This window comes from Carassius auratus, chromosome 2, assembly GCF_003368295.1.
Source record: "Carassius auratus strain Wakin chromosome 2, ASM336829v1, whole genome shotgun sequence".
Lineage (NCBI taxonomy): Eukaryota > Metazoa > Chordata > Actinopteri > Cypriniformes > Cyprinidae > Carassius > Carassius auratus.
The window spans coordinates 25,922,038-25,937,386 of NC_039244.1; the positions used below are offsets into that span (position 1 = coordinate 25,922,038).

Here is a 15,349-nt window from a genome sequence, read left to right on the forward strand (position 1 = left end):
AATCATTAACCATGCAATAGAAGTCATGTTCAGTAGAAGATTGTGTACAGCAGGATTTTAGAAAGGGTTTGATCATTTTGATAAGTTAGAGGCCTTTGCATGATTGCATGAATATTAGGTGAAATCCTCCCTCATGTCATGCCATGAATACTTCATGACGGTACCACTGGACTAACATAACACATATGTTTCAACTTTTCCCTGTTTAAATCTATATAGAGCATGTATAGAACACAAGTGGAAGTGAACAGAGAGCCTAGAGACTTTTAACAGCACATGAATATAAAGAAGTGGAGAGATATGATCTCAGGAGACCAAATAAAAAGTCATCATATGTGTCCACCTTAAAGTTGATTCATTTTCCACTTACTCCCTTTGAAATGAATTCTAGTTGAGTGTTATTATTTATATAACCATCCCATAATTTTACTGAGGAACAGGCCGGTCTTGGGAACATTTTGTCTTATGAAACTGCTTGTATCTGTCTTTAGTTCTGAATTGGGGTTCATGAGGAGTCATGGAGCGTACTGGTGCGAATCAGTCCAGAAAAGCAGAGTTCTGAAGGACCATTCCAAGAACCCCATCAAAGAAATTAAAAGAATAAACACCAAATACAGGGCAATTACTTCAAATCTGCTGTTTGGTCTTAGTCCGTAATAAGAAAAGAATAGCAGTTTTGTTTATTTTGAATGAATCAAACCAACTGGTGCCAGGAAATGATTTGGAGCACACACACACTTTTTAATGACTTAACTGAAAGATGTTGCTTAAATGGTTTAATGATGTGTGTGAGTGCATGTGTGATTCTATCAGGTGGTTTTATATAGATTTTATAGCACATCTGAGTCCAACTCACACTTGGACTATAGCAGCCAAAGTAGTAACATCACTCACTCTCTGATACAATTTTGCGTTTGTTACCCAGATTTTTGACTTCTGTTTTGGATTACTCTCATTTAGGTATCGGCTTTGTGATTTGGATTGCAGAATAAATTGATACAGTTGTATGATACAGTCTGCTAAACGATTAAATGTAAATGTAAATGTATGATTCATCCGGAGACATGATCATAAACAGGTCATCGAGCCAAAAATGGTTAAACTTCTTGGAAAAAGAGAATACAAAATACTTCCACATATTACTTATCTGAATGTTTTATTCATGCATGTAACGTATGTGGCAGATATTTTTTCAATCACATATTTGATAAGTGAGTCAACTGGTTCTGCACAAATCTCAGTTTCTGAAATCTGTTATAAATAATTAGTCATTTGTATAATGAGCCCTGTATGGTGATCTGAAATGTCTTGATTAAAATGATATTACTTTATTAAAATCCAATATAATAATTCTCTCAGCTTGATTAATAACACACCAAATGGCGCAACGTTCACAATAATAAACCTTCTGTCTGTGTAAAGTTCAAGGAAAATGTAAACTCTTTGTAGAGTTTCCTGAAGGGTAGAATGAGTAGGTCCAAAACTTGAAAAAGCCTTTGTTTTAGAGATTTAATGTTAACATGTCTTGAAGTGTTTAGTGATTTCTGGCCACTGTAGCTGAGTGGAAAGCAAACACGCTGTCATCTGCAATCAGCGGATGACAAATAACTCAGCCTGCTAAAGTCATACATGTGAATATGGGCCAGTCAGCAATTCCACTTATCCCTGAGGATAAAGCTATCAGATTTGATCTCCCGGACACTATTAGACTCAGTTACTCCACTACTTTACACTCTTCATGCTCTCCATTTATCATCAGAATATCAGTAGTGAAATCCAACACAATGGCTACATGATGTTTCATTTGGGATGTTTTTCCAGAAAGTTCAGGGCCTGATAAACATTGCTAAATACATACTAGCTCTGGGTCGAGTTTTGGTTTTGTGATATGAGCGAAGGCGACTCGGTGGGATCGTGGGGTCACCTCTGTTGTGTGGCTCCAAAATTAGCAACAGCTAAAATCTGGATTTGTTTAAGTTTTGCCATCAGTGTTGCTTTAAAATTAAGCAGGCAATTTTCGAATGTAATTCTGGTTAGTCACGGAACAAATAAAGGCAAGTGAATCAGTACAAAACAGTCTCGCTGTTCCATGTGGCGGTAACATCTAAGATGTCTTGATTTCTAGTTTATCCTCAGTTCAGTTGTTTTAGAACAGCAAGTCTGAACAAATTTCCAAAAAATCTGTGCGTCACAGAAAAAAACCCTTAGTTTGGTAAACCAAAATTGCTTTGTGAAGAATTAATACAGAGAAATTGCACACTGATAGCATTAGCATTAGCAACAAGCAAATGTGGTAATATTTTGCCTATATGTTCAGGACTCAAAACTGCAAGAAAGGGAAAAAAAATCTAAAAAGGAAAGTAATTTTTACTGATCACTGGATGGGTTGACTCAGGGATCCATGGGAAATATATTATGACACATACACCAAACTGTGATATTGTCGACATCTTTATGTTAAAACCATATGCTGCGCATTCAGCCCTGGTAGGAGGCTGGAATATGGCACCAGGGGCTCCCAAAGTAAATAAATAAATAAATCCTGTTAGGAAGAGATAATGTATTTTGGGGAACTATTCCAGTGAACAGCCTCTTCAGTGTCAGTCTGCTTAATCTGAGTGGGAATGAAGATCACACCATCATGCAATGTAAAAGGAAGATAATGTACTGAGCATTTCTCTCACGCTCCCTTCGCTACGTGCCTGTAAGGTAATATAATGCACATTGCAGACCCTGTAGTTTTATACATCCTATCATAAAGCCTTCAGGCAAATCTGGACCGATGTGGATGAGAATGACATCACAAAATGTGAAATGGTACTTACAGTATATACTCAAGGAAGATATGGCAGACCTCTTGCTTTGCAGGAGTTTGCATTCACACCGGGGACGATTATTATAACGATGACTGTAAAGAACTAGGTTTTGAAAGTCCACACCACAACTATTATGACAACTGCACAGAAATAAAAATGATATAACTGGAATCATTTTCAGAACAATTCAGTCAGTTCAGAGACTTCATGGGGTGGTGAGATATGTTTCAGAGGTTGACGCTCCAAAGGATTCCAAAGGAAGTTTAAAAAAGTAAATCAGGTAATGTAATTAAATTACATTACAATCAATAAATAAATAAGAACGCAAGCTGATAATTCATGGGCTGGAAAAATAGTCTCGTAATTCACCCAAAAAGTTATGTAACCCTAACCCCCCCCCCCCCCCCCCTTCACATGTCAAATCAAAAGCCCTGGTGTATAATGAATTCTGTAAGTGCAATTACTGCAGCACATTATCTTTGATATCGGTATCAATTGTGCTGCCAGATTAACAAAGTCTGACTGATTTAGGAAACCATTCAGAAACATTTTTTTTTTTTTTGCAAATGATCTATGAGCAAATCCTAAGAGATTAATATTTAATTCTTTCGCCCCTTTTTTTGAAACACAGAGCGTGAAATAAAACATCCCATTACCCTTGAACATTCTGAGGCTTCCCTGAACAGCTCTTCTCAAACTGGCAGAAGTTGCTTTGAGAGACTACCAGAAGTGTATACAAGGAAACATCTGTAAGTAGTTTTCTTGTAAACTTTATGCTCTTTGTAAACACCGAATCCACTCAGTATTGATTATGAATCATCTCATGAATCATGTTTTTAATTATACACTTCAGAGTTGACTAGTGTCTATGTCCTGGATGTGTTTGAGCGGTCTTGTGTCTCGCTTTTTCCTTTGATAGTGTCACTGTATCGAAAAAGAGGCGATTCAGGGCTTGCTGTCATTGGTCATAAAATCAGATATCAAGCTGTTCATGATGTGCAGATAAACATATTTTCTTAAGTTCTGAAAGTGCCTTGGATATATCATTCTACAAATAGATTACTGTCATGCCTGTAATTTTTCTGGGGAAAGCATTTCAACATTGAAAATAAAAAAATTCACATTTCAGCTCAACAAATAAACAGAGTAATTGTGTGCTATAAAACCAATTGCTTTTGTGGCAGGTCTGTTTCATATTATGAACACTAATGCAACAATAAATGTTACAAACACTAAGCACTCTTGTTTTTAATATGTAATGAACAAAAGCAAATATTCAAGACTTGTCTTGCAACAGATCAAGACATATTCTATTTCCATATAAATATTTTTTCTTCACATGTTTTCTATTATGATTTTTTCAGCTTTTATTTAACTTATGACCATCTAGTTTGCAATGTGTGATATTTAGCATTAGTCCAACTTCTAAGCTTTTATCAGTGTGAAAAGGCTAGCTGCTTAGTAACGAAATAAGGAGAACAATAACAATGTGTAAAAATGCACCTCTAAAGCCAAGAAACTAACCTTGTTGTGGACCATCTGCTCTTTCCTGGGGCTCAATATGGGCAAACAAAATGCAAAACTCAATTCTAACCCCAAGACAATTACTTTCCAGACCGTCATAAGCAAGACACCTAATCTGTCCATGCATGATCTAAAGTATGGTATGAATCAAAACAGACCAAACCAAAACAAATGGTGGCTTGAGCAGCGTGAAGAATTGGAGGATGTCTCCATTCACATTACACACCTGTCAAGTCAGACTGAATGTTTGGACAAAACATCCACAAGTCTGCTTCGACTGGAGGCATAAGCACAAGTGTGAAGAAGAAATATGTTCCCATGAATTCATAGTTTGACTTGAAAGTAATCCCATGCCAAATGTAAAACACATTCTAGGCGACGCTTTACAGCCTCGCTGTGGACCTCTATTAATTACAGAATAAAACTAAGCAAAAGACTAGCGGCTCCAGTCATCTGTTTAACCTTAAGCTGTCACCAAACACCTCATGCTGAGTGTGAGTGTGTGTGTGTGTTTATCAGATAGTGTATGTTGATAGTGTGTGAAGGCATGGAATGTAACACATTTAGTCGGTAATGATTTAATATCTACTGATGCCTAAGGGCGGAGAATGTGTTTTATTAGGGTGCATGTGTGCTGAAAAAAATGTGTGCCAAAAAAACTACTTCAAGATCTCAGGGTCAGCTGAAAGGCCTGACAATTAGCCTCACTTGATGAATGTGAGTGAATCATTTGTTCCTGGCCTCGAGCTGAACACAAATTACAGAGCAGCAAGATGTGTGGCACTAGAGCTGATTTATTTGAATCTAAATATCCTTAAAACAAGTAACATTCATTTTGCACTGAGGAGCCAAAACCTTTTATATAATAAGACATAGACAGTTTATTACCCTATTGCCGAGTAGCTTTTCTTGATTTTAAGATAAACCTTGCGAAATGTAAGATTTATGCTTAAAATAAGAAAAAAACAATAATGAGTTTAGTTTCTAGAGCTTAGTTTTTAGAACTGACAAGGCCAAAATAGCAAAAGAAATGTTCCTAGTATTTAAACCTCTACCTTACCTAACCAAAGACTGCTCCCCTAACCACCTAACCCAAAAACAGGATCAAAAGTTTGAAAGTGCTGTGCACCATTCAGGACACACCAACAATTAGCCCGCAGGAGCCAATCAGGCGATGTTTCCTAGACGACTACACACACACACACACACACACAGAGAAAAACATGACCTCAATGAATGTCTGAACTCTTGATTCTGCTAGAAATTATAAACATACACACTTTTTCAGAATATAAATAAAAAGCAACATCACAATCACAGCCATACTGTAGATCTGAATTTCAGGAACTGACAACAATTTCAAAGCAAATTCAGTTTTGCTTTTCAAACTAATCTTTTTTTAAGGATATTTAGAAATTTTACTGGGAAAAAATGTTAATAAGGAAATATTTGTTTTTGTTGAGATACTGTCAAAATAGTTTTTCAAGGATGTTTTTGCAATTATTGGAGCAGCAGTAGGCCAAATATTTTGTGCTCTGAGCTTTGTATTGTCTCAGTACAGCTCTAATTCTATATTCCCTTTCTGAACGAGACCAGTGTGCTGTAACATTGAAGGAGGGCTGTTATGCTGCTGGGCTCAAATATTTGTAATCTTGAAATCTTTATAAAAACAAACAATAATTTTAAGAATCATTTTCTCCAGCAGCGTTTCCTCTGTCAAGCCTAAAAATGTTAAGATGGAGTTGGAAGCCCACATAGTTTTTGTTCTTTATTGAAACAAGATGCACTTGGCCATCTCCAGCCTAAAAATTAAAATAAGGCTTGTGTCATTTTCTGTTGATGTCTATCCAGAGCAGCCCTAATCTAATTTGTTTAATTGATTTTGATCTGCATGATTTCTAATGTATATGAGTTGAATTATAAAATTTATGTATCCTCTATGGTGGTTGTTTGTAATAGTTATGGAATTAAGGCTGTCATATGAATGCTTATGCTGTCACGTTTGAATTTATTTACACATTGTCGATTACTCATAACTCATGCTATGTCAAAGAAATTTCACATGAGCTGGGAACTCTCACAAACCAAGCTATCGAGTTCTTACTCAAAGAAAATACATGTGAATGATCAACATATTAAATTATACAGTATAATCGTATAATAGAAAATAAAGCAACTAAAGCGTGAACAGACTATCACTATACTAAAAAAAAATCTGTACATGGAGCTGGTTAATTGATGCAGACATGAAAATGTATTAGTTTAGATTTAGAGATCACACACTATTTATTTGTTGGGTATTGATATATGCCTGACTTCACCTTGTCTGTCCAACAAAGATGTTTACTGTTAGCTGCTCTCACAGCAGCAAAAAAAATAAAAAAATAAAAATTGCTAGTCAACTGCTGGAATCCTCCTCACACAATGGACAGACGAACATGGATTGTGTATCTGTTGGATTCTATTTAGATGGAACTCTCTACTTCTCATATACATGGATCTAATATGAAAACGGTAAATTGATGGCATTCTGCTTTTAATGTAGTGTATTAATTTTTAAAGTGGTCACATGATGCAAATATTTTTTTCCCTTTCTCTTTGGAGTGTTACTGTCACGCTTTCTAGTCTCTGTTTCCCTGGGTGTCCACTAGTGGGCTCACTTCCCCTTAGGCACTTCACCGTAGGCACTAGAATTCCTCTAGTCTTGTCCTGTCTTCACAGTAATTGCACTCCTGTTAATTGCACCAGGTGCAGTCACTTTAGTGTCACTACTCTCCCTATAAATACCAGTCTTTCCCTGTTGTTTGTATGGAGTCCTTACCCTTCGGGTTATCAGCTTTCTCGTCATCAGAGATTCCCCTTCATCTTTTTGTCTCCTGAGATTGACCCTAACCTCTCATCTTCCGAGTTCCCTTTCCTGTTCTCTCCTTTGTTTATTTGTTTGTTTATTTTTGGACTGTCTGTTTGGCCTTGACCTCTGCTTGTTCGACCAAGAACTGGATTACCCTTTATTTAATAAATACTTGCGATTGGATCTACTATCTCCTGTGTCTCTCTGGTACATGAATCGTCACAGTTATAAGTCTCAAATCCAAAGAGATATTCTTTATAAAATTTAGGACAGTCTGGTGCTTCTGAGTCACAGCCTGTAAGTGAGTTTTTATATTTAAAAACTGACGATTCAAATGTGAGTTTTGAGCAGTGTAGAGTAGAACTTGTTGGTTGTCGTTTCTCAGATCCCAAATGCAGACATGGTTTTATGTTTATGTAACGCAATATGCAATGCAACGCGTAAAAATACATTATAAGTCATTATAATCAGTAAATTTGTCCCCACTGGATGCAGCAAACGCCTCTTTATAATGGGTTTTACTGGTTTTGTCTCGTTGTGCCGGGAAACGGCATCACAGTATGGCAAGGGGTATAACATTTCTGCCAGTTTTCACAATTCAAAACTTTCAAAACAGTTTTAAAAGTTTAGTCTATTGTAGGTTTTTCATAAAGACTTTTGTCAGCTGAACAATCAGTATGTTGTTAAACCCACTGAATGCACTGTACTTCCATCCATCACCATCTCGTTTTCATTCCTGTCAGAAATTAAATATCCCACTACCTAACTAAGAACATGTGGGTAGAGGCTTTATATATTGATATATATTTTTTTAATATCCCCAAAATGGTCAAATCGAAAGCTACAGTACACTGATGGACAAAAATATTAACACTTGCAAAGTAATAAGAGATGTTCATAAGTTAAAGTTCTTGCACCGAACACATATCTGTAAACATAAGGTAGCCATTAATGACTTGTCAGCTCATACTATGCATGTGAAAATATAGTCTTGAACACTGAGGCTCTTTGAGGCAGGTAAGTATTACAGTAGAAACCAAATTCCTATTCTAAATAGTAAATACAATAATAACAGCACAACTCTTGAAGGAGATATGACCTATGGAATGAAGACAGTTGAGTGACGATCAGTCCGAGCAGGCACTTGCATCTTATCAGGAGTGAAAACTGCAAGATATCAGGGATGACTCAAGATCGTATCACAAAAGGGACTCCTAAAACCTACGGGATAAGATGAGTACCTACGTACATATGGTAGAGTAAATGTTGATATAGTGGATGGATGGAGTGGGGAAATTAAATAAATTACAACCAGAACACATGCTAATTCATCTGGGTATATGCAAAGTGTGGCATTGTCCAGCTATTGCTTTAACAACAATCTGAGCTGACATGAATTCCACAAGTTTGTGCAAAACCAGATGATCATGTTATCCAGCATTGTTTTAGAAGACTCAATATTTAATTTGATTAATACTGGAGAACTTTAATAATTTCATCTTCTACGTAACACTTCAATGTTTTACATTTTTCAAAATCCTGAAACTTTGATTTCCGGATTAAATTAAGAAATGTTTTTGGAATCATATCAGAAGCTGACATTTCTTGAAAGATACCAGCCACTATTAAATGACTGCCTTTTACACCCATATAAAATACACAAGGGGTACATGAGAGATTTAGAAGAGTACAAGTATTGAGTGCCACAAGGATCTGTCCTAGGTCCTCTGCTTTTTTCGATATACATATTGCCCCTTGGTAATATTATTAGAAAATATGGAATTAATATCAATGTCAATGTCAATTTTATTTATATAGCAATATTAAAGACAACATGGCTTGACCAATGTGCTGAACAACAACAATAAAAATATTTCAGCAAGACAATACAAAATAATACTATAAAACAGTACAGTAGAAAATCCTTCAGTTACAAAACACCAAATCAAAAAGGTATGTTTTCAACATAGATTCAAAAACAGATAGTGGAGGTGCAGATCTACTACTGAGAATGCGCGGTCACCCCTGCATTTCAGCCTCATTTTAGGGATTGCGTAATAATCTCTGGTTGGATGACCAAAGAGACAAGAGGGGCCAATGTTCAGTCAATAAATCAGAAAGAACGGTAGGGGCCAGACTGTTTAATGATTTAAACAATAAAATAAGAATTTTTAAATTAACCTGATAGCGCACAGGTAGCCAGCGTAGAGAACGTAAAAAAATGGTGTAATATGCTCTCGTTTTTTGGAACACGTTAAAAGCCTAGCAGCTGCATTTTGAACTATCTGAAAGCGAGATAGTGCTGAATGACTAATCTAGATGTTACAAAAGCATGAATTACTTTTTCGAAATTACTACTAGATAGAATGTGTTTAACTTTCGCTAGTAGTCAAAGCTGAAAGAAACAGGATTTAACCAATGAATTAATCTGTTTGTGTCACAGTTCATGAATTCCCTGTCTCTCTCGGCTTGTTTAGTGGTCTGTGATCACATCACCTGCGTCCCATTGTATGTGTCTATTTAAGTGTAGTAACTGGTGTCTCATGTTGTCAGATCGTTGTGGTTCTTTCCTGTGTTCCATTCTGTCCCCTTGGCTGTGTTGGATTGTGGATCACGAGCACCTTCCCTGGGAGAAACAGCACCGGATCACAGAGGATCTTCATTGGTTGTCCACCGAGGTCCCTTCGTCAACGACCATCAAAGCTTGTGATCATCGCCACTCTCCATCAGTGTTTGGACTTCCTTGTTTGTTTGTCTGACCAACTCATCTACTTTGTCAATTAACCGCATTGCTTTTGCATCCTGCGTCTGTGTCATAACAGTTTTTCAAATTTTAGACCATCATCAAAGATAACACCCAGATTTTTTACCCAAGGCTTCACAGATGAAGTTATATCACCTAGGGCAGGGTTCCTCAAATCTTGCCCTGGAGGGCCAATGCACTGCAGAGTTTAGCTAGTGGAGGCACCATGCGATTATCCCCCCAATTCAACCCCACCCAAGAGGACATCTCTAACAACAGTGCCTGCTAATTATCAAGAGATTTTAAGATCTAGTCCTAGGACGCATACTTGAAGAAGTATAAAAGAAATATAAAAGTTTGGATGACCAATAATTTTCTTCTGTTGAATTTCGGGTTAGGACATATATCACTTATTGGACAAAAAAGCAATACACAGAATCTTTTGCATTACAATTTGGATGAATGTACTGTCACTTCCTCAGAAATCTGGGTGTTATATTAGACAGCAACTTGTCTTTTGAAAATCATATTTCCGATTGTTACAAAAACAGCTATTCTTCCATCTTAGAAACATTGCCAATCTATGAAACGTTACCTGTTTCTGATGCAGAAAAGCTAGTTGCATTTATGCATTTATGACCTCTAGACTGACTATTGTAATGCACTTCTAGGTGTTGGCCCTGCATCTTCAATAAACAAGCTACATGTGGTCCAAAATGCTGACCTACTGGGATTTTCACATATAACCATCTATAGGATAATGAAATAATGGTCAGAAAAAGAGAAATATCCAGTGAGCGGCTGCTGTGTGAATGAAAATGCCTTGGTGAGGTCAGAGGAGAATGGGCGGACTGGTTAGAGATGATAGAAAGGCAAGAGTAACTTGAATAACCACTCGTTACAACCAAGGTATGCAGAATACTATCTCAGAGCACACAACACTTCAAACCCTGAAGCAGATGGATTACAAGTAGCAGAAGACCACATCGGGTGCCACTCCTGTCAGCTAAGAACAGGAACCGGAGGCTACAATCGCACAGGCTCACCAAAATTGGACAATAGAAGATTGGGTCCGAATTTGCAATAAAGAACATGAAAGCAAGGATCCATCCAGCCTTGCCTCAAGGGTTCCGGCTGCTGGTGGTGGTGTAATGGTGTGGGGGATATTTTCTTGGCACACTTTGGGCCCCTTAGTACCAACTGAGCATTGTTTAAACACCACAGCCTACCTGAGTATTGTTGCTGACGATGTCCATTCCTTTTTGAATACGGTGTCCCAATCTTCTGATAGCTACTTCCAGAAGGATAATGCACCATGTCACAAAGCTCAGATCACCTCAGACTGGTTTCTTGAACATGACAATGAGTTAACTTTCCTCAAATGGAGTCCACAGTCACCAGATCTCAATCCAATAGGTCAGCTTTGGAATGTGGTGGAACGGGAGATTCGCATCATAGATGTGCAGCCATCAAATCTGCAGCAACTGCGTGATGCTATCATGTCAATATGGACCAAAATCTCTGAGGAATGCTTCCAATACCTTGTTGAATCTATGCCTCATCTAAGGCAGTTCTGAAGGCAACAGAGGGTCCAACCCGGTACTAGCAAGGTGTACCTAATAAAGTGGCCATTTTGCTACAAGTTTGATTGCAACATATAATTATTACTGTTAATAGTGTTCATTTTCTGTTTGATTCCTGTACAAAAAAGAAATGCATTCAAGTGTGCTATTAGAATACTTCTTTTAAGATAAAATAGGAAAATGTGCTTTTAGTTTACTTTTTATGTTCTTCTCAGAAGTGGGCATTATGTTCTCCTCAGAAATACATTAAGTTAGATTTTTAAGTATACTTACAAAAAGTCTAAATATAGTTGAACTATACTTGTGCTTCTAGAATCTGTGTTTTCTTTGTTATACGGCAGAGGGCGCTAGTACACACTGTCTGTACAGAATTTCCAAGAAAACACAAGTGAAGAAGAAAAATAAACAGCAGATACTAACACATGATACTTGATTTATCTGACATGAAACAGCATCCAAACTGTAACGTTATGGAATAAAATGTCAACAAGATTAAGAAAGAATGCATGAAGCTAGAATAAAATGTTTTTTGTTTACAAGCAGATACCCTGTTCTTTCTTTGGATGTTTTGTATGTTCAGATATTCATATAACAAAATATATACAAATTAAAACCTAAATAGGGACATAGTAGTATACTTAAACTATGATGTAAAGTTCACTTAAAGAAAACTTATGAGTATACTTGCTGTATAAAACTGCTAAACTAGCAGTTCACTGAGAACATACTTCAAAGTGAATAAAGTATTTAATTAGTAAACATAGAGGTAAACTAGTTGTGTATACTTTTGTACTCGTTTGCTACTGTTATACTTAAAGTATACTTAAAAGTATACTTTTATATACTAGAAAGCCAATTTAGTCCCAAGGAGTATTGAAACAGTACACTTAAAGTTACTAGAACACATGACTAGATATTTGTATACTTGCTAAATAAAGTATACTTAAAAATATACTTGAACTTTACTTAAGTATACTTAATAAAATAAACTTGAAGTATACTACTTTTTGTTAAGCGTTAACTTAATTTTACCGTACTGCCATATACATTAATTTGATATAGTCACCACTGGCAAGCTGCTACTAAATATATTGTAGAAACTTAATTTTCTGTAAAGCTGCTTTGCAATGATCTGTATCGTGAAAGCGCTATACAAATTACCTTGAATTGAATTACACTCAAATTAAATCCAATTATCTCCCAAATTATTATTTTGTAGCTATGCTTTACAACATACAAAATGCATTACCTTGCCAACATGCTTTAGATAATTGCATTTTAACCTTATGTCACCAAGTTTATGGTGTATGCATAAAATAAGAACTCAGGAATGTTGGTCACAGTGCTCATCTCAATTTCTGATCGATTACTCTGAAGATTTTATGTGTAGCCCTTCAATAACCTCAAGTATGTTCAAGAGTATATGTTCAAACACTTAAATCTATATCCTGGATATAAAATAATAAATTGAATCAACAACAGTAATTGTTGTTTCAGTTGCTTTGATGAATTTCTTTATTAGCAAAATAAGACAAATTTAGGTAGGCTGAACACAGTACTGTTTCCTAGAAGAACTATAAAAGAAATGTTGAGACAACTCTAAAGTCTTACTGCATCAATACAATAATACATCTTTATTGTCAACCATCGTTGAAATTTGTCTTTGACCACACCAGCAAAAACCAAACACACATACAGACACATGCTACAAAACACATAAATACCAATAAACTGAATCACATAGCTTCTTGATGAATAAATCAGATCGCAGAAAGTACAAAATATCTTTTATAAATATGTGTCTTTGCTTTGGGCATTAAAAATCACCTCCCAAAGGGCAATAAAACAAACTGATCACACAGAGGATAAGTTGAGTCATCAAGTTGCCTTGTTTTTTGTATGTTTTCTCAACAGTTTATGGGGTCTGAGACCATATTTTAAAGGTCTTGATCTTGTCTTGGTCTCGACCGCATTTGTACTCTGTCTTTTCTCAGTCTCAGACTAAGAGGACTCAGGATTGTATTTCAAGACAGGTCAACCACAACTGCAGGAATATCACTAAATTGCCAATGCATTATCTGATTTATTTGTTAACATCATTACTGTGATTGGATGTGAAACTTCAAATGCAATCAATAACGTGTTTCTAATTTGAATGATTTGAGACTTTTTTTATGCCGGATCCGAATTTATATTTATTGTCAAAAAAATTATGTTCATTGCCACCCCCCTCGTGTGAATTATTGCGATGTGGTACATAAGGTCAAAATTAATAGTTCCTAGCACTTGCTAAGTAAACATTTCTCAGAATTTGGCAAACCTTTTAGGTAAATCACTTTCTGATAACTCACTGTCAAAGTATTGAAATATCATATTATGATTTTTGTGCACAGTACCCATAATTCTAAACAGGTTGTAATAAAAATGTGGGAACAAAGATGTATTTGGCATTAAATTAGATTTATCAGGTGCTGTTATATAATATTGGAGTTATAAATGGGATTGCTTGGGTTCAGCTGCAACTGGTACTGACTACAAAATGTGCTGCAGCTGTATCTACAACCAAAATGTAAACAGTATACAGTAGCCACAGACATATATTATCTGATGCTATGAAAGAACAATCTATAGCAATATTATCTTCCTTTGTGTAAGAAAATAAAATGCATTTTTGAATGTATAAATAATTATCCACCCTGACGCAACTACAGCTACTCCTTCTGCAACAATTTATCTTCTCATAGGTCTCTGAGTATCTATGATCTAATTAATTCATTTTGGTGCATCATGCCGATGGCAGAATCATGCTTCGAGGATGCTTTAACAGCAGGGACCGGAGAACTCATGAAGGGGAAGAAAAATGAGCAGAGCTACACAAAAATGCTGGAGGACAACATGCTGCGCTCCGTATGAGCCCTTGGAGCTTCCAGGAAAGTGACCCAAACAGACAGCAGTTTTAAGGTTTCAGATGTTTAGAGTCCAGTCCAATTGCGCATCTGTAAAATGGCTTTTAAAAGCTGCACACAAACAGTCCCCACTGAGACTGATGGAGCTGGAGAGCTATCAACTTCAGTGTCAAAACATCTTACAACAAACTTCGGGTAATCAAGTTTATGATCAAGTACTTTTACAATTAGGACATAAATAATAATAACTCTGGTGTGCACTTAGAGAAAAATCAATAGAACTACTAACATATTTAAAGATATGTCAGTGCAAGTTTCTTACAGTTAAACCACAACAGACATGCATTTTAATCTGGGACTAGGCTTAAACCATGTCTGCTAATGCAAGCTTAAATATTCTCATATTCTGATAATTTTTTAATGTATTGCTGTGATATTTGTTGAGTTTTGTGTTAATGATTGACAACAGCAATACATCTGCGATAGATGAGTGAAATGCCCAGCCAGACTTTGGCAGGGTGTTGAATGAGGAGTGCTCGTACCCGAGTGGGCGTGGGTGAATTTGGGCTTTAAAAACGCTGCAAATGAGCTTCAGCACGGACCGCACTTGTTGAGTGATCTCTAGGAGGACAGTCTAACGCGAAGCTGACAAACCTAAACACTCCATTAGATCGGCAAATGACGCCGGCAGTGATGAAAGGATTCGCGCTCTTCATCTGCGTCTTCTGCACAGTTGTTCAGTCCATCACGTGCGAGGCGAACAGGAGAGACGCGCGCAAGAAGCACGAAAACGACGCGGCGCACCACAGCTCTGCCATAACAACAGGTAAAATATTTGAATCTAAATGAATATAAATATAGAAATTTAAGCAGCAATAACTAGCGCTGTGTATAATAAAAATATATATAGTTGCATGTATCCAAAT

General features: G+C 36.5%; 1 protein-coding gene across 1 annotated transcript in view; it reads left to right on the forward strand.

Annotated features, from left to right (window-relative positions):
• The first annotated feature begins 14,961 nt into the window (after positions 1–14,961).
• LOC113038505 (agouti-signaling protein-like) overlaps positions 14,962–15,349 on the forward strand; it is a 4,753-nt gene continuing 4,365 nt past the window's right edge. Inside the window, exon 1 of the mRNA XM_026195987.1 lies at positions 14,962–15,249. Coding sequence (XP_026051772.1) covers positions 15,102–15,249 — 148 coding nt within the window. The 5' untranslated portion in view covers positions 14,962–15,101. The remainder of the gene's footprint in view (positions 15,250–15,349) is intronic.